The sequence below is a fragment of the Octopus sinensis genome, linkage group LG26 (assembly GCF_006345805.1).
Source record: "Octopus sinensis linkage group LG26, ASM634580v1, whole genome shotgun sequence".
In the NCBI taxonomy this organism is placed as follows: Eukaryota; Metazoa; Mollusca; class Cephalopoda; order Octopoda; family Octopodidae; genus Octopus; species Octopus sinensis.
Genome location: NC_043022.1, coordinates 15,128,332 through 15,155,398, shown reverse-complemented (window position 1 = coordinate 15,155,398; position 27,067 = coordinate 15,128,332). Strand labels below are relative to the sequence as shown.

Sequence of the window (27,067 nt, the reverse complement as noted above, 5' to 3'; positions counted from 1 at the left end):
TATATAGATAGATATAGATAGATAGAGAAATAGATAGATAGATAGATAGATAGATATAGATGGATGGATGGATCAGGCTCTACACTTCGACAAGTCTCGCCCCATCTCATCTCAATCCCACAAGTACAAAGACCCGGCGTAACTTCGGTATAAGTACCGGAAGTGCCGGATACATTTCAAGAAAGTGTTGTTGTTTTTTATATATGGGCGGGGGGTTAGGGGAGGAGTAAAGGGATTTTGTTATCTTCAGAAATGTAAACAAAGTCACGTGTGTACTTATACCGAAGGATCGCCCAAAGACCCTTTAGTTTGACCGTTTTTTACACGTATTACACTATTTCTTTATTTTATGACATCCGGCAACAAATCGAGGTAGGGTACTCCACACCGGTTACACCGTTTATCTTATCCTAGACCAGGAAGTGAAAATAGGTCGACCGATCCTTCAGGTAAAAATTGATATTTATTTTACAGATTTCTCTTGTTTTAACATCTATAATCTTATACAAACATGAGCTGTGAACAAGGACATAAAATTTCTCAGCAACGATTTATGCAAATCCGAGTTGATTTTGTAAAACACGTGGACGATATCAGATCATTTTTAGATTATGCTGTGCCCAGTGGTTTATTGACTAAGGGACATGAAAATAGAATAATGTCCGAGAGAAATCCTGACGACCAAACACGACAGTTACATGATTATATATATAAAAAACTTCCGTATGATTCAGATAAATTGATGTCAGCCTTGAAAGAGTCGAAACATTTTAAGATATTTGATCTTTTAGACGAAGTGACAGTCTACCCGATGAAAAACAAACCACACGGTCGAGTTGTATTAATAAATAATTTAGAATTTGACGATAAGAAGAATACAAGAAAAGGCTCGGAAGCGAAAAGGATGTGGAAGGTATCACGGAACTTTTCAAGGCTTTCAATTTCGATATTCGTCCTCATCCTAATAAAACAGCGGAAGAAATGAGAAGAATAATTGAAGAAGCAGCTTCAGAAAGTACAGCCAGTGAAGATTGTTTCGTTATGTTCTTGATGTCCCATGGGACTGTAGGGAATATTATTGGAAAAGATGGTGAGGAATTATCTTATTCCACTATTAATACCATTCTAGAGGACAGTTCTCAGCTGAAAGACAAACCAAAACTCATTTACGTAAACACTTGTCAAGCTTCTTCTGAAAAAGAAGAGGTCGAGCAATACTTCGGTGTTGCAGACCTACATGTTACTTTTGCCACGGTTCCAGAAAACCTTGCTTACCGAAGTAAGAAGAAAGGCAGTCTTTTCATTATATCTTTACTCAAAGTCTATGAAAATAACAAAAGCAAGTGCGACATCTCATCATTATCAGTTAAAATAAATGCACAAGTTTCGAAGGAATGCAATGAGATTTCCAAGGATCAAGTTTCAAGTTGTCATTCCACTTTAAAGAGAAATGTGATACTTCGAGCCACAGACTAACCATATTCCGTCCCGATTCTCTCTTCTCCTTCTTTCATTAAAATATAAAGAAATTGAACAATGGTATGTACGTTAAACGCTTCCAAATTGGCCCCTTTCCATTCCATGATGTGCTTATCTTAGATTCCACAAACAAAATTCTTGCCCACATCACCTGGCTAATAAGTATTTCAGATTTAGACACAAAACCAGTAATTTTAAGAGGAGGACGTATTAGAAACCCTTCCGTTGTATTAACCCCAGGGGTGGGGTTGAAAGGCTAGGTTTGTTTCAAGCAAATCTGAACTTTAACAGCTTGAAGCAATGATGCGAGCAATTTTATCCAACACTCTAATGACTAGTTTTGCTTTAATTACCAATTCGTTTTTCTTTTTAATTCCACCAAAATCTATTTTGTGGTACTACTTAAGAAGGGTGGTCCTGGTGCGCGCACTCGCTTAGTCACGCATCCGCGCTAGCTAGTCGTGACTAGTCGATCCTACGACTTTTTTTAAAATTTATTTTTTTACTTGTTTCAGTCATTTGACTGCGGCCATGCTGGAGCACCGCCTTTAGTCGAGCAACTCGACCCCGGGGACTTATTCTTTGTAAGCCCAGTACTTATTCTATCGGGCTCTTTTTGCCGAACCGCTAAGTGACAGGGGACGTAAACACACCAGCATCGGTTGTCAAGCAATGCTAGGGGGACAAACACAGACACACAAACATATACACATACACACATATATATATATACATATATACGACAGGCTTCTTTCAGTTTCCGTCTACCAAATCCACTCACAAGGCATTGGTCGGCCCGGGGCTATAGCAGAAGACACTTGCCCAAGGTGCCACGCAGTGGGACTGAACCTGGAACCATGTTTTTGGTAAGCAAGCTACTTACCACACAGCCACTCCTGCGCCTAAAGTAAATAAAACACAAAGTAAATCCTTTTTTTACACAAAGTAAGGATCAACTAGTCACAACTAGCTAGCGTGCACCAGGACCACTCTTCCTAAACAGTACCCCATTTTCTTATATTTGAGCGAAATTGAATTGAGTGGGCTGGTTATACACCCCTGGCATATGCCACGGGTTATGGTCTCACTTGGCTTGCCAGGTCTTCTCAGGCACAGCATATCTCCAAAGGTCTCAGTGAGGCTCCACGTTCGAAGGTCGTGCTTGACCACCTCATCCCAGGTCTTCTTGGGTCTACCTCTTCCACAGGTTCCCTCAACTGCTAGGGTGTGGCTGTGTGGTAAGTAGCTTGCTTACCAACCACATGGTTCCGGGTTCAGTTTCATTGCGTGGCACACCTTGGGCAAGTGTCTTCTACTATAGCCTCAGGACGACCAAAGCTATGTAAGTGAATTTGATTGATGGAAATTGAAAGAAGCCCATCATGTGTGTGTGTGTGTGTTCACCCCCACGACCACCATCATTTAGAAACTGATGTTCGTATGCTTACATCCCTGTAACTTAGCAATTTGGTAGAAGATATCGATAGAATTAGCACCAGGCTTAGAAAGAATAAGTCCAGGGGTCAATTTCTTCAACTAAAAGGTGGTGCCCCAGCATGGCCACACTCAAATGACTGAAACAAGTAAAAGAGTAAAAGATATATATATATATATGTGCGTGTGTATATTTATATATATGTGTGTGCGTGTGTATATATATTTTTTTTTACCCCTCCGCAAAAAAATTTTAGTTAATTCTTTTTGCGGGAAGGACTGCTTCGGCCTGGCCGTGTTCTGCCCTTACCTTCGAAAAACGCATTGAGTCGAACCAGGGGCAGCTGATGAAGGGGAATATTCCTTGTATTGTTTGTCCTGTACTCTGTTTTTTCGTTGTTAAAAAAAGTCCGTTTCCTTGTTTGATTTTATGTTTTCGTTTCTCATTGTGTTCCACGTTTATTTGTGCTGTCCTGTACTCATATATATATATATATATATATATATATATCTATATATGCATGTATATATACATATAGATGTAGGTATGTACATATATTTTTGTATGTATGCATATGTTTTATTTATTAAATTGTTATTATATATATTATAGCCTCAGGCTCACCAAAGCCTTGTGAGTGGATTTCGTACACGGAAACTGAAAGGAGACTGTTGTATATGTGTGTATATACGTGTGCGCGTCTGTGTTTGTATCCCATCATTGCTTGACAACCGATGTTGGTGTGTTTATGTCCCCATAACTTAGTGCTTCAACAAAAGACACTGGCAGAATAAGTACTAGGCTTACAAAAAAATAAATAAATGCTCGATTTGTTCGACCTACGGCAGTGCTCCAGCATGGCTGCAGTCACTTCACTGAAACGAGTAAAACAATATTAAAACTATGCCATTTTAATCCAAGCAAGGCCAGGTATCTCTGCTAGTATATATGCATATATATATATATATATATATATATGTGTGTGTGTGTGTATATATATTTCTTTATTGCCCACAAGGGGCTAAACATAGAGCGGACAAAGACAAAGGGATTAAGTTGATTACATCGACCCCAGTGCGTAACTGGCACTTTATTTATCAACCCCGGAAGGATGAAAGGAAAAGTCGACCTCAGCGGAATTTGAACTCAGAACGTAACAGCAGACGAAATACGGCTACACATTTCGCCCGGCGCGCTAACGATTCTGCCAGCTCGTCGCCTTTATATACTCTTTTTCTCTTTTACTTGTTTCAGTCATTTGACTGTGGACATGCTGGAGCACCGCCTTTAATCGAGCAACTCGACCCCGGGACTTATTCTTTGTAAGCCCAGGGCTTATTCTATCGGTCTCTTTTTGCTGAACCGCTAAGTGACGGGGACGTAAACACACCAGCACCGGTTGTCAAGCAATGCTAGGGGTACAAACACAGACACACAAACACACACACACACATACATATATATATACATATATACGACAGGCTTCTTTCAGTTTCCGCTAAGTGACGGGGACGTAAACACACCAGCACCGGTTGTCAAGCAATGCTAGGGGGACAGACACAGACACACAAACATACACACACACATATACATATATATATATATACGACGGGCTTCTTTCAGTTTCTGTCTACCAAATCCACTCACAAGGCTTTGGTCGGCCCGAGGCTATAGTAGAAGACACTTGCCCAAGGTGCCACGCAGTGGGACTGAACCCGGAACCATGCGGTCGGTAAACAAGCTACTTACCACACAGCCACTCCTGCGCCTATATGTGGAGAAAACGCAAAACATTGTGATGTTCGTATGTGAGAGAGAAGGAGAGAGTAAGGAGCATCACCAGACACCAATGAGAGAGGGGGTGCACGTGTGCAAAGGGACTTTGGTCCGCAAAAGAAAAAGACAGACGATAATTGTATTTTTGCTGAAAAAAAAGGGGGGGGGGACAAAAAGGGACAACAGAGCCAATTTTTTCAAGAAGGATCACTCGGAAGATCTTTCGAAAAGCAAAAGCTCTGTCTTTGACATCATTCAAAGTGAAAGCATTAATTTCCAAAAATGAAAGCTGTGAAAGCCCATGCGTGAGCAACGTACAACGGACGAGCTAACGGCAAACAACAACAACAACAGGAATAAGATCAATGTCAGCAGCAACAACAACAATAGCAAAGGTGACAACAGCAGCAGCAACAACAACAACGGCAGCAAACAATGCCAAAGACAATGAAGGAACTGAGATACAGACCAATGTAACTGTGGGACTTGAACTCACGGCTTGTATCCCAGTCTCACTTTGATGGCATGTGCTGCTCTCTCACTCAATAATAATAATAATAATTGTCTACGTAATCCCCAAAACATCTTTAACCCTTTCGTTACTGTATTTATTTTGAGATGCTCTGTATTTCTTTCAATTACTTTAAATATAACAAAGAATTTAGTAAAATAACATCGTTATCATTAAGCTAGTGTTAGGAACATAATTTTGACTAAGGTTTGGTGGAAGATTTTAATTCAAAACTTATGAAAACCAGACATTTGTATTACAGAGCCAGAGCCGGTTTCAGCTGGGTTGGTAATGAAAGGGTTAAGAATTGTTTCTCTATTATACATTTTAACCCTTTCATTACTGTATTTATTTTGAGATGCTCTGTATTCTTCCAATTACTTTAGATATAACAAAGAATTTAGTAAAATAACATCGTTATCATTAAGCTAGTGTTAGGAACATAATTTTGACTAAGGTTTGGTGAAGATTTTAATTCAAAACTTATGAAAACCAGACATTTGTATTACAGAGCCAGAGCCGGTTTCAGCTGGGTTGGTAATGAAAGGGTTAAGATTGTTTCTCTATTATACATTTTAACCCTTTCATTACTGTATTTATTTTGAGATGCTCTGTATTTCTTCCAATTACTTTAGATATAACAAAGAATTTAGTAAAATAACATCGTTATCATTAAGCTAGTGTTAGGAACATAATTTTGACTAAGGTTTGGTGGAGATTTTAATTCAAAACTATGAAAACCAGACATTTGTATTACAGAGCCAGAGCCGGTTTCAGCTGGGTTGGTAATGAAAGGGTTAAGAATTGTTTCTCTATTATACATTTTAACCCTTTCATTACTGTATTTATTTTGAGATGCTCTGTATTTCTTCCAATTACTTTAGATATAACAAAGAATTTAGTAAAATAACATCGTTATCATTAAGCTAGTGTTAGGAACATAATTTTGACTAAGGTTTGGTGGAAGATTTTAATTCAAAACTTATGAAAACCAGACATTTGTATTACAGAGCCAGAGCCGGTTTCAGCTGGGTTGGTAATGAAAGGGTTAAGAATTGTTTCTCTATTATACATTTTAACCCTTTCATTACTGTATTTATTTTGAGATGCTCTGTATTTCTTCCAATTACTTTAGATATAACAAAGAATTTAGTAAAATAACATCGTTATCATTAAGCTAGTGTTAGGAACATAATTTTGACTAAGAAGATTTTGATTCAAAACTTATGAAAACAAGACATTTGTACTAAAGAGCCAGAGCCGGTTTCAGCCGGGTTGGTAACAAAAGGGTTAATCTGTAAACATAGTCAAAATTACTTTTAAATGTACTTGAATAGTCAGTAGCTTTTATCATGCTACCATCTTACAATGAAATTACTTTTAAAACAAATTTTTAATTTTCTTGTTTCCCAAAACATTCTCTAGAACCAGTGGTTTTCAACCAGGGTTCCGCAAGAAGTTACAAAACTGCTAAAATCGGCAGCAATTTTTAATTCTCCTGTGCAGATATGTGTGCATAAGACTATTAAATTATTGCACAGGGGTTCCTCAAGCCAGTGGAATGTTTCCTTGGGGTTCCGCTCCAGCAAAAAGGTTGAAAAGCACTGCTCTAGAACAATAATCTGTGCAAAACCAAATATATGGCACCCTAGTCGAACTTTTAAATTGTTGTCTCTTGAGGTCTCTGGAATGAAACTTGGAGTCAACTTGTACAAATACAAAGCAAAAATCAAACATATAATAATAATAATAATAATATAATAATAATAATAATAATAATAAAAGCACCCAGTCCACACTGTAATGTGGTTGGTGTTAGGAAAGGCATCCAGCTGTAAAAATTCTGCCAAAACAGTTACAGAAGTCTGGCGCAGGTTTCTGCCTGGTCAGCTCTTGTCAAACCGTCCCAGCCATGCCAGCATGGAAGGCAGACATTAAGCAGTGATGATGAATAGGATTTGTGGTTATGATAGACCGGAGTGATAGGACATGGGACCTTACGATGAAAAATACAAACACATGGAGGTTAATGTTCTTAAGTACAGGACAAGCATATTTATACTTGAAATATTGCGGCTATACTCTTTTACTCTTTTACTTGTTTCAGGCATTTGACTGCGGCCATGCTGGAGCACCGCCTTTAGTCGAGCAAATCGACCCCGGGACTTATTCCTTGTAAGCCCAGTACTTATTCTATCGGTCTCTTTTGCCGAACCGCTAAGTGACGGGGGACGTAAACACACCAGCATCGGTTGTCAAGCAATGCTAGGGGCACAAACACGAACACACACACACACACACACATATATATATATATATATACGACAGGCTTCTTTCAGTTTCCGTCTACCAAATCCATTCACAAGGCATTGGTCGGCCCGGGGCTATAGCAGAAGACACTTGCCCAAGATGCCACGCAGTGGGACTGAACCCAGAACCATGTGGTTGGTTAGCAAGCTACTTACCACACAGCCACTCCTGTGCCTATGTTATCAAAAAATAAAAAAAACATAGGCATAGGAGTGGCTGTGTGGTAAGTAGCTTGCTTACCAGCCACATGTTTCCAGGTTCAGTCCCACTGCATGGCACCTTGGGCAAGTGTCTTCTACTAAGCCTCGGGCCGACCAAAGCCTTGTGAGTGGATTTGGTAGACGGAAACTGAAAGAAGCCCGTTGTATATATATATATATATATATATATATGTGTGTGTTTATGTGTCTGTGTTTGTCCCCACAACATCGCTTGACAACCGATGCCAGTGTGTTTACGTCCCTGTAACTTAGCGGTTCGGCAAAAGGAACCGATAGAATAAGTACTAGGCTAACAAAAGAATAAGTCCTGGGGTCGATATGCTCGACTAAATGCGATACCCCAGCATGGCCACAGTCACATGACTGAAACAAGTAAAAGAGTAACAGTTAGCCTTAAATTAATTATTTGAGTTACCTTTTTTTAATTATAGAGCAGCTAATAAAAGCTATTATTTTTAGTGTTTTAATTATAGCTGTAATATTTCAAATATAAATTTGCTTGTCCTGTACTTTTCCCGGTGTAATAACTTGTCCTGTACTTTCCCAGGTGTAATAACTTGTCCTGTACTTTTCCCGGTGTAATAACTTGTCCTGTACTTTTCCAGGTGTAATAACTTGTCCTGTACTTTCCCAGGTGTAATAACTTGTCCTGTACTTTTCCCGGTGTAATAACTTGTCCTGTACTTTCCCAGGTGTAATAACTTGTCCTGTACTTTTCCGGTGGTGTAATAATTGTCCTGTACTTTTCCAGGTGTAATAACTTGTCCTGTACTTTTCCCGGTGTAATAACTTGTCCTGTACTTTCCCAGGTGTAATAACTTGTCCTGTACTTTTCCAGGTGTAATAACTTGTCCTGTACTTTCCCAGGTGTAATAACTTGTCCTGTACTTTTCCCGGTGTAATAACTTGTCCTGTACTTTCCCAGGTGTAATAACTTGTCCTGTACTTTTCCAGGTGTAATAAATTGTCCTGTACTTTTCCAGGTGTAATAAATTGTCCTGTACTTTTCCAGGTGTAATAAATTGTCCTGTACTTTCCCAGGTGTAATAAATTGTCCTGTACTTTTCCAGGTGTAATAACTTGTCCTGTACTTTTCCAGGTGTAATAAATTGTCCTGTACTTTCCCAGGTGTAGTAACTTGTCCTGTACTTTCCCAGGTGTAATAACTTGTCCTGTACTTTTCCCGGTGTAATAACTTAAGAACATTAACCTCCATATTTTCTGTATTTTTCATTTGTAATCCGCCCCCCCCCCTTTTTTTTTACTGACAATGCAATTAAACTAACAAATAGTAACAGTAATTTATAATTTTACCTTATTAAAAATTTTTCATTTTATTTGATACTTTTGCAAAAATAATTTTTCGATTATTTTTCATGTTTGATGATTGAATTAAAATAAGAATAAGTGTTAATCTAAATAAATAAAGAAATAAATTGTAAGAACACTCTAATTACACTGGATCATGATGAGAAAAAAGAGAAAGAAAGAGAGAAGAACAGTATTTAGAATTGACGGATATTTGTCCTCATCCTGATAACACGTTTCGGCTGATGTACCCTCCAGCCTTCATCAGGTGTCTTGGGAAAATTTTGAACCTGGGTTCTCATTCCTAAGGTATTCTTCCAATGTTTTTGTTGTTGTTATTATTATTATTATTATTGCTCAGGTCACTGCCTGGAATCGAACCTGGAATCTTACCCGCAGGCCATATGGCGTAGTGGTTAAGAACATGGGCTGCTAACCCCCAAGATTCCGAGTTTGATTCCCGGCAGTGACCTAAACAATAATAATAATAATAACGTCAAAAATACCTCAGGAATGAGAACCCAGGTTCGAAATTTCTCCCAAGACACCTGATGAAGGCTGGAGAGTATATCAGCCGAAACGTTGTGTTAACAACAAACAAGATGAGAACAAATATCTGTCAAATGTAAATAATGTAAATAATTCCTCATCTCAAGCTAAAGGGGAGAGAAATCTTACTGTGATGCAAGGGAAACAACTGTGTATATCTTTATATATAAAAGAGAAGTTGTGTATCTGTCTCCTACGATTTAGATTCCTAACTACTCCCACATTTTGCGGTGCAGTTTAACCAAAACCGGGTATCTTATAGTCGTGATTCATATCGAGCCTTTCTGGGTATTAGCGTGCGTCTAAGATGAGTCTACGATTTAAAAAAAAATTTACCATCATTTTTTTCCATTTTAATGCATTTTTTTGCTATTATATAAGGGAAGTAACTCTCTAAAAATGTCTACGATGAGTCAACGATTTAAAAAAAATTTACCATCATTTTTTTTCCATTTTTAATGCATTTTTTTGCTATTTTTTGGCTATAACTCTCTAAAAATGCTTATATAGTTATTTCCCTTACAAACCCGAGCAACGCCCGGCGATACTGCTAGTTTTATATATTAGTTTGTATAATCCTTTCTCCTATCGGCACAAGGCCCACCGTCACATTTTTTGGCACTTTTTGCCTAACACCATTTTTTCTCCCCTACAAAATTACCATTTTTAGATCACTCTTGTTTTGATTTATCATTTGAGCTTAAATGAAATATAGATTGCTTTTAAATTAAGAAAGTATTTTGAAGTCAAAGTCAAGTGAAGGTGTTACATTTTTTTCGGGACTTTTGGCTTCACAACTTCTTTATATTAAAGACTAGCAGCATAGCCCGGCGTCGCCCGGGTATGTAAGAGCCCCTAGTAAGCAACGACTAATCCCAATCTAGTTCTTTCCCTCTAGGGAACGAAGGCGCATGTGTAGGTTGCAATGTCTTCTCTTCACTCGAATACTTCTATGTATACGATGTTCCTAGCTGTCTCCCGACAGAAAATGTGTTGCATATAAAAAGCTTAGATTCTCGACCCCATGTCGAATTTATCTATTTTTTTCAGAACTGGGGGAACTTTTCAAAATTTTCGCTGCGTTAGTTTTGAATTATGACATTGGGCTATGTGTGTGTCAAGTTTCATCAGAATCGGTTGAAAGCCGTGGTCAGGGTGAGGGTACAACCTGACAGACACACGGACAGACAAACTGCCGTTTATATATAGAGAGATAAAATATAGTTTTCTTTTAAAATAAGAAAGTTACTTTGATCCGAAGTCGATTTTTTTTTTTTTTTTTTTTGACTTTTTTTTTACTTTTTTTTGTTTCAGTCATTTGACTGCGGCCATGCTGGAGCACCGCCTTTTTAATCGATCAACTCGACCCCGGGACTTATTCTTTGTAAGCCCAGTACTTATTCTATCGGTCTCTTTTGCCGAACCGTTAAGTAACGGGGACATAAACACACCAGCATCGGTTGTCAAGTGATGCTAGGGGGACAAACACAGACACACAAACATACATGCACATATATATATACATATATACGACGGACTTCTTTCAGTTTCCGTCTACCAAATCCACTCGCAAGGCTTTGGTCGGCCCGAGGCTATAGTAGAAGACACTTGCCCAAGGTGCCACGCAGTGGGACTGAACCCGGAACCATGTGGTTGGTAAACAAGCTACTTACCACACAGCCACTCCTGCATATATACGACGGGTTTCTTTCAGTTTCCGTCTACCAAATCCACTCACAAGGTTTTGGTCGGCCCGAGGCTATAGTAGAAGACACTTGCCCAAGGTGCCACGCAGTGGGACTGAACCCGGAACCATGTGGTTGGTAAGATTATTGCCCCACCAATAATCTTGTTGAATGTTGGGTGAATGTGGCAAGGATGGGCCGAGCGAGTGGGCCTACTCTAAGCTGGCAGCTGTAGGCCAAGGAGCACAGAGAAGTGGGGAGCACTAGACATGGTGCTCCTGATGAGTAGGGAGACTCAGGGTCTGTGGGGCTCCTTCATTGACCGTTTCACGTTTTCCTCCCTATTGGCAATTTTCTTTTTTATTTATACCAATTGTTATTGTTTTATTGTTAACACGTTTCTATGGTAATCCCTGTTGTCCTTTCAAATGTCTTAAATATTTATGCAGTCCTTATGGCCAATACCGAATTATTATTATTATTATTATTATTCTTTGTGGTATAAATTCATATTCTTTCATGAAATATTGTCTTTAAATTCCTTTGGTTAATGCCACAATAATTTCTCATTAATTTATGCCATTATTCAACATATCTTTGACTCAGAAAATAAAAGTGCCTTCACATGTCTGTGAGTGACTCACCAAAAAGATCGGTGCCTTCACATGTCTGTGAGTGACTCACCAAAGAGATCGGTGCCTTCACATGTCTGTGAGTGACTCACCAAAACGATCGGTGCCTTCACATGTCTGTGAGTGACTCACCAAAAAGATCGGTGCCTTCACATGTCTGTGAGTGACTCACCAAAAAGATCGGTGCCTTCACGTGTCTGTGAGTGACTCACCAAAAAGATCGGTGCCTTCACATGTCTGTGAGTGACTCACCAAAAAGATCGGTGCCTTCACATGTCTGTGAGTGACTCACCAAAAAGATCGGTGCCTTCACATGTCTGTGAGTGACTCACAAAAAGATCGGTGCCTTCACATGTCTGTGAGTGACTCACCAAAAAGATCGGTGCCTTCACATGTCTGTGAGTGACTCACCAAAAAGATCGGTGCCTTTTCTACACATTTTTCTAATTATTTTCCTATTTCCAATTTTATAGTTTTCAAATTAGAATTTTCAAAAATATTTACAAATTAATTTTTTTTTTTTTCAATTTATATATTCTGTCATCGTAATTATATTTTAAACAATAAAAATTTGTTCAGCAATCTTTTTCTTTGTTTTTTTTTTCTTGTCCCTTGGTGGAACCAGGGGAACGGAAAGTGTGCTTAGTCTTCGTATTACCTCCAACACCCTTCACGTTCATACTGTTAGTGTTGCACTTAACCATTTTCTTCCCAGCCCCTAGTGCTGTCATACAAGTTTCCTTTTTTTAAAATTAATCTAATTTGAAGCTTAATCCTTATGAGAGCTCAAAATCTCTCGTGGAAGCGCCATCCAACCAAAATGCAAATATATGGGAAACTACCACCTGTGTCATCTCTTGTGAAAGGTAGGAGAGTCCAGTTTGCTGGACATTGTTGTAGAGCTGAAAAAGAAGTAATTTCTACTCTTCTCCTCTGGAAGCCATCTACTCGCAATACCAGAGGGCGCACACTCTCCTACCCTGATGTAATCTCCAGGGATACAGGCATCCAGCAACAGGACCTCCGTAATGCCATGATGGACCGTGAAGTCTGGCGTAGCATGGTAAATTCCATTGTCTCGACCATGGTCGAACAATGACGATGATGAATTTGAAGCTTTCCATCTAAGTTTCATATTTATGTTCCAAAACCAGCTTCGTAACCACATAGCTGTTTTACTTAATTCTTCGCTATTTTCAGAGTTGATTTAAATAAAATCAGTTTATTTCAACAGAAATCATCATCGTCTAACGTCCGTTTTCCATGCTAGCATGGGTTGGACGGTTCGACCGGGGATCTGGGAAGCCAGGAGGCTGCACCAGGCTCCAGTCTGATCTGGCAGTATTTCTACAGCTGGATGCCTTTCCTAACGCCAACCACTTCAAGAGTGTAGTGGGTGCTTTTTATGTGCCAGGGGAGGCTGGCAGCGGCCACGATCGGTTGGTGCGTTTTACATGCCACCGGCACAGAAGCCCGTTAAGCGGGCACTAGCATCGGCCACATTCGGATGGTGCTTTTTACGTGCCACCAGCACAGGTATCACAACTACAATTTCCATTTGATATTTATTTCGATGTTCATGTACTGGACTCAATAGGTCTCCTCAAGCACAGCAGGTCACATGCCACCGGCACAGAAGCCAGTCAAGGCGGCGCTGGCATCGACTATGTTCAGATGGTGCTTTTTACATGCCGCCAGCAGAGGTATCACAATTACAATTTCCATTTGATATTTATTTAAGTGTTAAAGTGATCTAAATTCACATCTTCCAGTGAAAGGAGACTGACGTAAGAGCGTGCCCTTAAAATATTGGTTGCAGTTGAATTGAGATCAGTCTTTTCCAGGGGAAATTCAGGACATGCAACGCTTACCTGGAGGGAAATCTGGAAACTCCTTTCATAAACTGACAGAGAAACAGGAATGTTACCATTGTGGGAATTGCAACCATCTTGCTTAAGTGTATTTCCTTCGAGACTAAAGGAATGTTTTGTTTGCAAGAAAATTGGATATGCCCGTGTGTGTGTGTGTGTGCAAGAATATTGGATATACCCGTGTGTGTGTAAGAATATTGGATATACCTGTGTGTGTGTAAGAATATTGGATATACCTGTGTGTGTGTGTGCAAGAATATTGGATATACCCTGTGTGTGTGTAAGAATATTGGATATACCTGTGTGTGTGTGTAAGAATATTGGATATACCCTGTGTGTGTGTAAGAATATTGGATATACCCTGTGTGTGTGTAAGAATATTGGATATAACTGTGTGTGTGGGTAAGAATATTGGATATACCTGTGTGTGTGTAAGAATATTGGATATACCTGTGTGTGTGTGTGCAAGAATATTGGATATACCCTGTGTGTGTGTAAGACTATTGGATATACCTGTGTGTGTGTGTAAGAATATTGGATATACCCTGTGTGTGTGTAAGAATATTGGATATACCTGTGTGTGTGTGTGTGTGTAAGAATATTGGATATACCCTGTGTGTGTGGGTAAGAATATTGGATATACCTGTGTGTGTGTAAGAATATTGGATATACCTGTGTGTGTGTGTGCAAGAATATTGGATATACCCTGTGTGTGTGTAAGAATATTGGATATACCTGTGTGTGTGTGTAAGAATATTGGATATACCTGTGTGTGTGTGTAAGAATATTGGATATACCCTGTGTGTGTGTAAGAATATTGGATATACCTGTGTGTGTGTGTGTGTGTAAGAATATTGGATATACCCTGTGTGTGTGGGTAAGAATATTGGATATACCTGTGTGTGTGTAAGAATATTGGATATACCTGTGTGTGTGTGTGCAAGAATATTGGATATACCCTGTGTGTGTGTAAGAATATTGGATATACCTGTGTGTGTGTGTAAGAATATTGGATATACCTGTGTGTGTGTGTAAGAATATTGGATATACCTGTGTGTGTGTGTGTAAGAATATTGGATATACCCTGTGTGTGCGCAAGAAGATTGGATATACCCATTGAAAATGTCGGTAATTTAATTTATCAACCCTGAAAGGGAGAAAGTCAAAGTCGACCTCGGCGGAATTTGAATTCAGAATGTAACGGCAGGTGAAATACCTATTTCTTTATTACCCACAGGGGGCTAAACACAGAGAGGACGAACAAGGACAGACAAACGGATTAAGTCGATTATATCGATCCCAGTGCGTAACTGGTACTAAATTTATAGACCCCGAAAGGATGAGAGGCAAAGTCGACCTCGGCAGAATTTGAACTCAGAACGTAACGGCAGGCGAAATACCTATTTCTTTACTACCCACAAGGGGCTAAACACGGGACAAACAAGGACAAACGGATTAAGTCTATTATATGACCCCAGTGCGAGGTCATTGCCAGTGCCACTGAACTGGCTCCTGTGCAGGTGGCACGTAAAAAACACCATTTGATATGTAGGTTAATGATTAATAATGAATATATATATATATAAACACAGTGGCGGGCAAAATGTTCAGAACGGCATTGTTTTCGTCAGAAAAGTAAGTATAAGTTTTTATCAAAGTAGTTTTATATTCTATAATTTTCGCAGACAATAAATACAATATTAATTGTTATTATTTGAGATTTTGGTGTAATTTGAGAGGATAATACAAAGGTTATGGATGATTTAGTGATTTACTGCAAAACCCATGGCGGCCAAAATGATCAGAACGGTTGAAAAAAATAACAAAATGATAAAAAATGACAGAGAATACTGGAATTATTTAATATTTAGTGTGAAGCCCTTTAGCTTCAATCACACTCTGACATCTTCGACTGCATGAGGAAATTAAATTTCCAATTTCTTGCTGGGTGATCTTATTCCATTCTTCCTGAAGGGCATTCCATAATCGCTCAGTTGTTTTAGGATTTCTGGCTTTCGAACGTTCTCCTAGAATATTCCATACATTTTCAATAGGATTGATATATATATATATTATATATATAATTATATATATATATATATATATATATATATACATATATATATGTATATATATATAATATGTATATATATATATATATGTATATATATATATATATATGTATATTATATATATATATGTATATATATATATATATATATATGTATATATATATATTATATGTATATATATTATATATGTATATATATATATATATATATATATATGTATATATATATATATATATGTATATATATATATATATATATGTATATATATATATATATATATGTATATATATATAATATATATGTATATATATTATATGTATATATATGTATATATATATATATGTATATATATGTATATATATATATATATATATATATGTATATATATATATAATGTATATATATATATATATATATATGTATATATTATATAGTATATATATATATATATTATATATATATATATATATATATATATATATATATATATAGGCGCACAAGTGGCTGTGTGGTAAGTAGCTTGCTAACCAACCACATGGTTCCGGGTTCAGTCCCACTGCGTGGCACCTTGGGCAAGTGTCTTCTGCTATAGCCCCGGGCCGACCAATGCCTTGTGAGTGGATTTGGTAGACGAAAACTGAAAGAAGCCCATCGTATATATGTATATTTATATATGTATGTGTGTGTGCTTGTGTGTCTGTGTTTGTTCCCCTAGCATTGCTTGACCACCGATGCTGGTGTGTTTACGTCCCCGTCACTTAGCGGTTTGGCAAAAAGAGACCGTTAGAATAAGTACTGGGCTTACAAAAAGAATAAGTCCCGGGGTCGATTTGCTCGACTAAAGGTGGTGCTCCAGCATGGCCGCAGTCAAATGACTGAAACAAGTAAAAGAGTAAAAGAGTATTCTGGAGAGGGATCTGGGACCAAGTTATAGAGTATAATGATGAAGTGGAACGGCTACGTGAAATCCAGAAGGCCAAGAAGATATAAAAATAACTACGGAGATGATTCCCCAAATTGGAAGAGTCCAGGACCGGATGGGGGTCCATGGTTCATCATCATCATCATCATCATCCTCATCATCGTATAACGTCCGTTTTCCGCGCTAGCACGGGTTGGACGGTTCGACCGGGGTCTGGCAAACCAGATGGCTGCACCAGGCTCCAGTCTGATCTGGCAGTGTTTCTACAGCTGGATCCCCTTCCTAATGCCAACCACTCTGCGAGTGTAGTGGGTGCTTTTTACGTGCCAGGGGAGTCTGGCATCGGCCACGATCGGTTGGTGCTTTTAACATGCCACTGGCACGGAAGCCAGCCAAGGCGGCGCTGGCATCGGCCACGTTCGGATGGTGCTTTTTATGTGCCACCGGCACAGAAGCCAGTCGAGGCGGCGCTGGCAACGGCCACGTTTAGATGGTGCTTTTTATGTGCCACCGGCACAGAAGCCAGTCGAGGCGGCGCTGTCAACGGCCACGTTTAGATGGTGCTTTTTATGTGCCACCGGCACAGAAGCCAGTCGAGGCGGCGCTGGCATCGGCCACGTTCGGATGGTGCTTTTTATGTGCCACCGGCACAGAAGCCAGTCAAGGCGGCGCTGGCATCGGCCACGTTCGGATGGTGCTTTTTATGTGCCACCGGCACAGAAGCCAGCCAAGGCGGCGCTGGCATCGGCCACGTTCGGATGGTGCTTTTTATGTGCCACCGGCACAGAAGCCAGTCAAGGCGGCGCTGGCATCGGCCACGTTTAGATGGTGCTTTTTATGTGCCACCGGCACAGAAGCCAGCCAAGGCGAGTCTGGCATCGGCCACGTTCGGATGGTGCTTTTTATGTGCCACCGGCACAGAAGCCAGTCGAGGCGGCGCTGGCATCGGCCACGTTTAGATGGTGCTTTTTATGTGCCACTGGCACAGAAGCCAGTCGAGGCGGCGCTGGCAACGGCCACGTTTAGATGGTGCTTTTTATGTGCCACCGGCACAGAAGCCAGTCGAGGCGGCGCTGGCAACGGCCACGTTTAGATGGTGCTTTTTATGTGCCACCGGCACAGAAGCCAGTCGAGGCGGCGCTGGCAACGGCCACGTTTAGATGGTGCTTTTTATGTGCCACTGGCACAGAAGCCAGTCGAGGCGGCGCTGGCAACGGCCACGTTTAGATGGTGCTTTTTATGTGCCACCGGCACAGAAGCCAGTCGAGGCGGCGCTGGCAACGGCCACGTTCAGATGGTGCTTTTTATGTGCCACCAGCACAGGTATCACAACTACTATTTCCATTGATATTTGTTTCGATGTTCGTGTACATGCACTTGACTCAACAGGTCTCCTCAAGCACACACACATATATATATATATATACACACACACACACACACACACACACCATATATATATATATGCACACACACACACACACACACACACACACATATATATATATATGCACACACACACACACACACACACACACACACACACACACACACATATATATATATATATATACACACACACACACACACACACACACACACATATATATATATATATAGTAATGAGGGGAAAACTCCGATGTTGTGAATTTTCCGAAGTCCTCTCCCCACCCTCCCGTTGCTTTGCACGCATTTTTTTTGTTCATATTCGCTTCCTTTGCATTGTTTTACACCCATTCCAGTATTTTTTCTTTTCTTTTTCGCTTGACAACCGATGCTGGTGTGTTTACGTCCCCGTCACTTAGTGCGGTTCGGCAAAAAAAAGACCGATAGAATAAGTACTGGGCTTACAAAGAATAAGTCCTGGGGTTCGATTTGATCGACTAAAGGCGGTGCTCCAGCATGGTCGCAGTCAAAATGACTGAAACAAGTAAAAGAGTAAAAGAGAAAGATGCTTTCCCTGCAGCTTGGATACGAGAACAGCAGCCGCAGTCTTGGAGTGTCCCCTAATCATGCCCTAAACCATTCAGTTCTGTCTGGTTTAACTGTAGAGGAGTTGATCTTATGGTACCATAAGAGGGGTCTTGGAATTCCAAGATAATTTCTTGCTTTTCTTTATCATCCATGGAAAGGATTTGGTAAAAACAATCGAGGCCAGAGCTTCGGTTTCCCGCTAAGGATCGAAGAGGCGATTTGTATTATAGTTTTGCTTGGTGAGGATCAAAATCCCGCTGGTTTATCCTTTATGAAGAACTAGCAGTATCGCCCGGCGTTGCTCAGGTTTGTAAGGGAAATAACTATAAAGCATTTTTAGAGAGTTATAGCCAAAAAAATAGCAAAAAAATGGAAAAAAAATTATGGTAAATTTTTTTGAGAGTTAAAAAAGGTGGAGTTGCGTCCCCTAGACGGTCTGCGGTTTGGGTTTCTGATTCTCCACCCCATGTCGAATTTATCGATTTTTTTCAGAACTGGGGGAACTTTTCAAAATTTTCGCTGCGTTAGTTTTGAATTATGTGTCAAGTTTCATCAGAATCGGTTGAAAGCCGTGGTCAGAGTGAGGGTACGAGAAAACAGACACACAGAAAACGCACAGACAAACTGCCGTTTATATAGAGAGAGATTAATTACCAAGGAGCACCCCCAGGAGGAAGTGGAATCGGGCGTGTCTCAGAGTACACAACAGGTCTAATTGCTGAAGGAATATCAGAATAAGATACTTTACGCTTATTTTTCTTGCCAAAGCTTTTTGTGTTAACCATAGGAACTCTAAAGAGCAGACCCTTTCGCTTTCGAAGCATTTCCTCACCGTTATGACAAACAATACGAGGGGCCCATTTTTTTTTTTTAATCACCTCGGAGAATTCCAGAATAGGCTTTATAAGCTTGAGACACAAGTACTGTGTTTTGTGCCATTCATGGATAAGTGTGAAGGAGCCACAGATGTAAACAGAAGCCATCAGGATTATTCACACATCTATGTCTAATTGAAAAAGTCATGATCAGATCTGAAAAAAAAAACCCAGTTATCAATTCTTTGAAAATAAGATATATGTATCTCAATTTTATTCTTTTACTTGTTTCAGTCATTTGACTGCGGCCATGCTGGAGCACCGCCTTTAGTCGAGCAACTCGACCCCGGGACTTATTCTTTTGTAAGCCCAGTACTTATCCTATCGGTCTCTTTTGCCGAACCGCTAAGTAACGGGGACATAAACACACCAGCATCGGTTGTCAAGCAATGCTAGGAGGACAAACACAGACACACACACACATATATATATATATATATATATACATATATACGACGGGTTTCTTTCAGTTTCCGTCTACCAAATCCACTCACAAGGCTTTGGTCGGCCCGAGGCTATAGTAGAAGACACATGCCCAAGGTGCCACGCAGTGGGACTGAACCCGGAACCATGTGGTTGGTAAACAAGCTACCTACCACACAACCACTCCTTGTCAATATGTCAAATATAAAAGTATACAAAAGTTAATCTTCAAATTGCAAGAAATCTAGAACATGAAGAGCAAAACCGATTGTAGATTTGAGATACGACAGAATAGTTTCGACTTCCGCTGTGTGGACTATGGTGGCATTCGATTGTTTGAAATTACACAACTTTACTTGCTTGTAACTCCTTGGTAATAAATTCTTCATAAAGGATAAACCAGCGGGATTTTGATCCTCACCAAGCAAAACTATAATACAAATCGCCTCTTCGATCCTTAGCGGGAGATCGAAGCTCTGGCCTCGATTGTTTTTACCAAATCCTTTCCATGGATCTTTTCCTTTTGATGGCCAGATTTCAACACAATTTCTAGTTAACTAAACACTTTAAAACTTCGTATACTGGTAGAATGTGTTTATAAAACATCATTTTTTTCTTGGCTTTATTGAGAAAATTCTATGTGTTGTAAGATATTTCGTCTGAAAATCCGAGTATTTTGGCAATTTTAACCAATCGCTGGAGTCCATTTAGGTAAACAACGTATACGGATTTTCAGACGAAATATCTTACAACATATTGAATTTTCTCAATAAAGCCTAGAAAAAATGATGTTTTATAAACACATTGTACCAGTATACGAAGTTTTAAAGTGTTTAGTTAACTAAAAATTGTGTTGAAATCTGGCCATCAAAAAGAAAAGATCCCTTTCCATTGTTATTGGTATTAGGACTTGGAATTTTGTTAAATACAGGTTAACAGAGGTAAACTAATTCATTTCCCATTCTACTCCGATCCACATTCAACAATCCAACATGTATAACTACGAATTCTCTTAGAATATTCGGTAACAATCGTTTTCGCTTTCAGACGCCGCACGTTATAGAATTTTTAGCAAATCACTTCTTCCTAACATCCGCAACAGACGCAGTTATTACGAAACGTGCTCTCGTTTTGTCTTCGTTATTTTCGCCCTTAGCATTGTAAAACGGTCGACTGCCACAGCATTTTGTATTCTGACAGTAACATCGAATTAACAGGAAAATAAAATCTGTAAGAAACAGCTTCCTTCTTTCTCTTCATTTTTATGTTGCATGTTTCGCTGACCCACGAACATCAAATCTTCTCAGTGTAACACAATCTGTTAGAACTATGTGAAATGCGCATTTTCTAAAAGTATTCAGGTGAAACTATTTAATCGCTTGAACGACATGACTTTAAATATTTGTAGTTTCTTTGTTTCTAAAAGATAAAATAACTCTGATTTACGTCATCAGAGGAAAACTATCCAGAACTTTGAAGAAAATTTGATTGGTTGAAGGAAATTTAAGAAGAGCCATTGAAATGTATAAGTTTGTAACCAGACTACATTACACGAAACGTTTATCTTCGTAAATCAGGAAGTTAAAAGGTGGACAGTTTGGCTTTCTTTTCTCGTGAAAAAATTGCTATTATTTACAGTTTCACATTCTTGTAATATTAAAAATTTTATATAAACATGAATGCTGAGAAACTATATTATATTTCTAAGAATCAATTTCAAAAACTCCGAGTCGATTTTGTAAAATATTTGGACGATATAGATTCGTTTTTAGATGAAGCTTTAGACAATGGTTTGTTAACTCAGAGCAATATAGAGGGAATCATGTCTGAAAAAGATTCTAACAGCCAGAAACGACGGTTACACAATATCTTATATAAGAAACTACCAGACGGGTCCCGTGAATTTGTGTCGGCTTTAAAAAAGTCAGAACATGAGGAAATAATCACTCTATTAGACGAACAGTCAGTCTACCCGATGAAATTCAAAACACATGGTCGAGTTGTATTAATAAATAATGTGAAATTTGACGATGAAGAGAAGTATCCAGAAAGGCTCGGAAGCGAAAAAGATGTGGAGGGTATCACGAAACTTTTCACTGCTTTCAATTTCGATGTTCAACTTTATTCTAATAAAACGGCCGAGGAAATGGAAGATTCGATTCTAAAAGAAGCTGCAGAAAGTACAGCCAATGAGGATTGTTTCGTTATGTTCTTGATGTCACACGGTGCTTTAGGGAATATTGTCGGAGTTGATGGTGAGAAATTACCTTATTCCACTATTAACAAAATTCTAAAGAAGAGCACTCCCTTGAAAAACAAACCAAAACTCATTTATGTAAATACTTGTGAAATTAATCCTACCGAGAAAGATATCAAGAAATATTTCAACGTTCCAGATCTCTATGTTACGTTTGCCACTGTTCCAGAAAGCCTAGCTTTTCCAACTGATGAAAGTGGTTCTGTTTTCATAAAATGTTTAATCAGTGTTTATGAAACGAACAAAGATAGATGTGACATCTCTTCATTATCACTTGATATAAATTCACAAGTTTCGAAGGAAGGCAATGAGATTTCCATGGATCAGGTTTCAAGTTCTTTCTCTACGTTGAAGAAAAATGTGATACTTCGAGCCAAAGACTAACCAGATTCCGTCCCAATTCTCTCTTCTTCTTCTCTCATTAAAATATAAAGAAATTGAACAACAATAGTATGTACGTAAATCTTAAAGGCGGTGCTCCAGCATAGCCACAGTCAAATGACTGAATCATGTGAAAAAGTAATATCTCTCTCTCTATCTGTGTGTGTATATTATATATATATATATATATATATATTATATATATATATATATATATAACGGGAAGCTTTATGAAAATAGACAAAAGACGAGGCAGGTGGAAAACAAACAAACAATTGTATTAGTATGGCGCTCAGGAAATATAAATAAAACAAGTCTTTAACGTTTCGAGCCTACGCTCCTCAACAGAAAGATACACAGAGAAAAAAAACACAGAAAGAAGGAGAGAAAAAAAAATGCGTGCAGTAACTAACGAATCAACATGGCGATATATATATATATATATACACACAGATAGAGAGAGAGAGATATTACTTTTTTACGTGTTTCAGTCATTTGACTGTGGCTATGCTGGAGCACCGCCTTTAAGATATATATATATATTATATATATAGAAATTAGTGGTTAACACTCTAATAATTTATGTATAAATTTGTATTTTCTCCGTAGGTTTTGTGCTAAGCCACTCGGTGTTAAATTAATGGTATTATTAAATTAATATTAATTTTTCACCCTCATTTATAAGTATTATGTATATAGATATATTATATACATATATATACACATACATATGTACATATATATATATATATATACACACACACGCACATATATATATATAGATATATTATATACATATATATACACATACATATGTACATATATATATATACACACACACACACGCACATATATATATATATACAGAGAGAGAGAGATATTACTTTTTTTTACGTGTCTCAGTCATTTGACTGTGGCTATGCTGGAGCACCGCCTTTAAGTTATATATATATATTATATATATAGATATATTATATACATATATATACACAAACATATGTACACATACACACACACACATATATATATATATAGACACACACACACACACACATATATATATACATACACACACACACAAACACATATATATATAGTAATGTGGGGAAAACTCCGATCTTGTGAATTTTCCGAAGTCCTCTACCCACCCTCCCGTTGCTTTGCACGCATTTTTTTTTGTTCATATTCGCTTCCTTTTCATTGTTTTACACCCATTCCAGTATTTTTTCTTTTCTTTTTCGCTTTGCATTTCCTAAACATTAACCATAAGTCTGAATAAAATTTGTCATAAACCCGTTCAAAGAAGGATTTTATTCCAATTTTATGCTACACGCCGACTGACCGATTAATCACGTCTGGCCAACGTCTGTCCGACAGACTTTTTAATCACGTCTGGCCAATCGTCTGTCTAACGTCTGTCCGACTGTCCCATTAATCACGTCTGGCCAACGTCTGTCCCACGTCTCTCCGACTGACCCATTAATCACGTCTGTCGAACGTCTGTCCGACAGACCCATTAATCACGTCTGGCCAACGTCTGTCGGACTGTCCCTTTAATCACGTCTGGCAAACGTCTGGCCAACGTCTGTCCGACTGTCCCATTAATCACGTCTGGCCAACGAGACAGACGAGTTGTTTGTTATTAGATAAGGACAATAACCATCTATAAACATTACGCCGCACTTTCGTACTTAACGCAAAATGAGATATTTATATTTTTACTTATTATTTACTATTGTAGAGAGGAATTAATAATGGCATATTATAATTCATAACGCAAACAAACGTGCGCGCACACACACACTCATACACACACACACACATACTTATATACCTGTGTCACTATACCTGTGATCATTGTCAGATTTCATCGGCTGACGTCACACGTAACATTTTTGCCTTCGCAAACCAGGAAGTGAAACTGTTGAACTTTATTTTCCCAGTGAAAATTGATAATTTTTACAGATTTCCCTTGTTTTAATACGCCGCACGTTATAGAATTTTTAGCAAATCACTTCTTCCTAACATCCGCAACAGACGCAGTTATTACCAAACGTGCTCTCGTTTTGTCTTTGTTATTTTCGCCCTTAGCATTGTAAAACGGCCGACTGCCACAGCATTTTGTGTTCTGATACTAACATCGAATTAACAGGAAAATAAAATCTGTAAGAAACAGCTTCCTTCTTTCTCTTCATTTTTATTTTGCATGTTTCGCTGACCCACGAACATCAAATCTTCTCAGTGTAACACAATCGGTTAGAACTATGTGAAATGCGCATTTTCTAAAAGTATTCAGGTGAAACTATTTAATCGCTTGAATGACATGACTTTAAATATTTGTAGTTTCTTTGTTATTGGTTTCTAAAAGAAAAAAATAACTCTGATTTACGTCATCAGAGGAAAACTATCCAGAACTTTGAAGAAAATTTGATTGGTTGAAGGAAATTTAACAAGAGCCATTGAAATATATGTGTTTGTAAATAACTAGGCTCAGTTAATGAAGTCATCGAACTGAGCAGACTACATTACCCGAAACGTTTCTCTTCGTAAACCAGGAAGTGAAAGGGTGGACTGTTTTGCTTTTTTCTTTTCCAGGTAAAAATTGATATTTTTAGAGATTTATATTGTTTTCATATTAAGAACTTTATATGAGCATGAATGACGACCAAGTATATTATATTTCTAAGGATCAATTTCAAAAACTCCGAGTTGATTTTGTAAAACTCATGGACGATATCGAATCATTTTTAGATGAAGCTTTATCCAATGGTTTGCTGACATATAGCAATAAAGAGAGCATAATGTCTGAAAGAGATTCTAACGATCAGAAACGACGGTTACACGAAATCCTAGGTAAGAAACTACCGGATGGGTCCCGTAAATTTGTGTCGGCTTTGGAAAAGTCAAACCATAAGGAAATTCTCAAGCTATTAGACGATCCGTCAGTCTACCCGATGAAATTCAAACCTCATGGTCGTGTTATATTAATAAATAATGTGAAATTTCCCGTTGGGAGTAAATACAATGAAAGGCTCGGAAGCGAAAAGGATGTGGAAGGTATCAGGGAACTTTTCAAGGCTTTCAATTTCGATGTTCAACTTTATTCTAATAAAACGGCCGAGGACATGAAAAGAATAATTGAGAAAGCATCGAAGGAAAGTACAGCCCGTGAAGATTGTTTCGTTATGTTCTTGATGTCCCATGGTGTTAGAGGGAGTATCATTGGAACTGATGGTAAGGAATTATCTTATTCCACTATTAATACCATTCTAAAGGAGAGTTATGAGCTGAAAGACAAACCAAAGCTCATTTATGTAAACACTTGTCAATTTAAACATGAGAAGGATAATGTCCCGAAAGGCACCGACGCTTCTTCAACTAAAGAAAATACTTGTCGAAGTGAAACTCAAGTCAAAGTTGACGCAGAATGTAGCAGCGCTGTCGAAAGTAATTCTGAAAAGGAATACATCGGGCAATATTTCAACGTTCCAGATCTCTATGTTACTTTTGCCACCGTTCCAGAAGGCCTTGCTTACCGAACTGAGGCAAGTGGTTCTTTTTTCATAAAAAGTTTAATCAGTGTTTATGAAAGGAACAAAGATAGATGTGACATCTCATCATTATCACTTGATATAAATTCAGAAGTTTCGAAGGAATGCAAAGAGATTAACATGGATCAGGTTTCAAGTTGTTATTCCACCTTGAAGAGAAAGGTGATTCTTCGAGCCACAGATTAACCTAATTCTCTCTTCTCCTTCTCTCATTAAAATATAAAGAAATTGAACAACAATGGTATGTACGTTAAACCTTTCCAAATTCGCCTCCATCCACAACCTAATCTGTATACTTGGATTCCACTTCACCTGACTAATAAGTATTTCTGATTTCGGTACAAAGCCAACAATTTAAAGAGGAGGACTTATCAGACACCATTCTCTGCAGAACTTTATTTTATTTTATAAATTACATACGATATTTCTTTTGAATTCCTTGAGAAGTTGCTGTTGTTTTATGCGATTGGAAACCAACTGGATTCCACTGCATTCCGGTCGAGTGCAAGGGAGGTAACTGTAGCAGTATCACGCCTCTACTGTAGAAAAGCCAAGTTGCTATACGCTAACTAGGCGGTTTTTGCTCCAGCATGACCTTGGTCGTGATGGCTTAAACGAAGCAAACGAGACCAGGAAGATCTCAGATCATTAAATACGTATTTACATACATACATACATACATACATACATACATACATACATACATACATACATACATACATACATACATACATACATAAATACATACATACATACATACATACGTACATACATATATACATTCATACATACACTCAAACATACTTACATACATACATACACACAACACACACAC

At 38.4% G+C, this 27,067-nt stretch overlaps 1 protein-coding gene across 8 annotated transcripts; it reads left to right on the top strand.

The window, feature by feature from the left end:
* The first annotated feature begins 403 nt into the window (after positions 1-403).
* Positions 404-26,670, top strand: LOC115224717 (caspase-3-like). Of its 8 annotated transcripts, none has more exons than XR_005003894.1 (3): positions 404-796; positions 22,004-22,734; positions 26,457-26,670. XR_005003894.1 is itself a non-coding variant. In XM_029795541.2 (3 exons), the coding sequence occupies exons 1-2, from the start codon at positions 512-514 to the stop codon at positions 22,682-22,684; spliced, it is 966 nt and encodes a 321-aa protein (XP_029651401.2). In that variant the 5' UTR covers positions 404-511; the 3' UTR covers positions 22,685-22,701; positions 26,427-26,670. The 8 variants fall into 8 exon arrangements, 7 of the variants coding, with proteins under 7 accessions (XP_029651401.2, XP_036369440.1, XP_036369437.1 ...); XM_029795541.2 differs by having other exon boundaries at positions 22,004-22,701; positions 26,427-26,670; XM_036513547.1 differs by having other exon boundaries at positions 22,004-22,715; positions 26,442-26,670.
* The last annotated feature ends 397 nt before the right edge of the window (positions 26,671-27,067 follow it).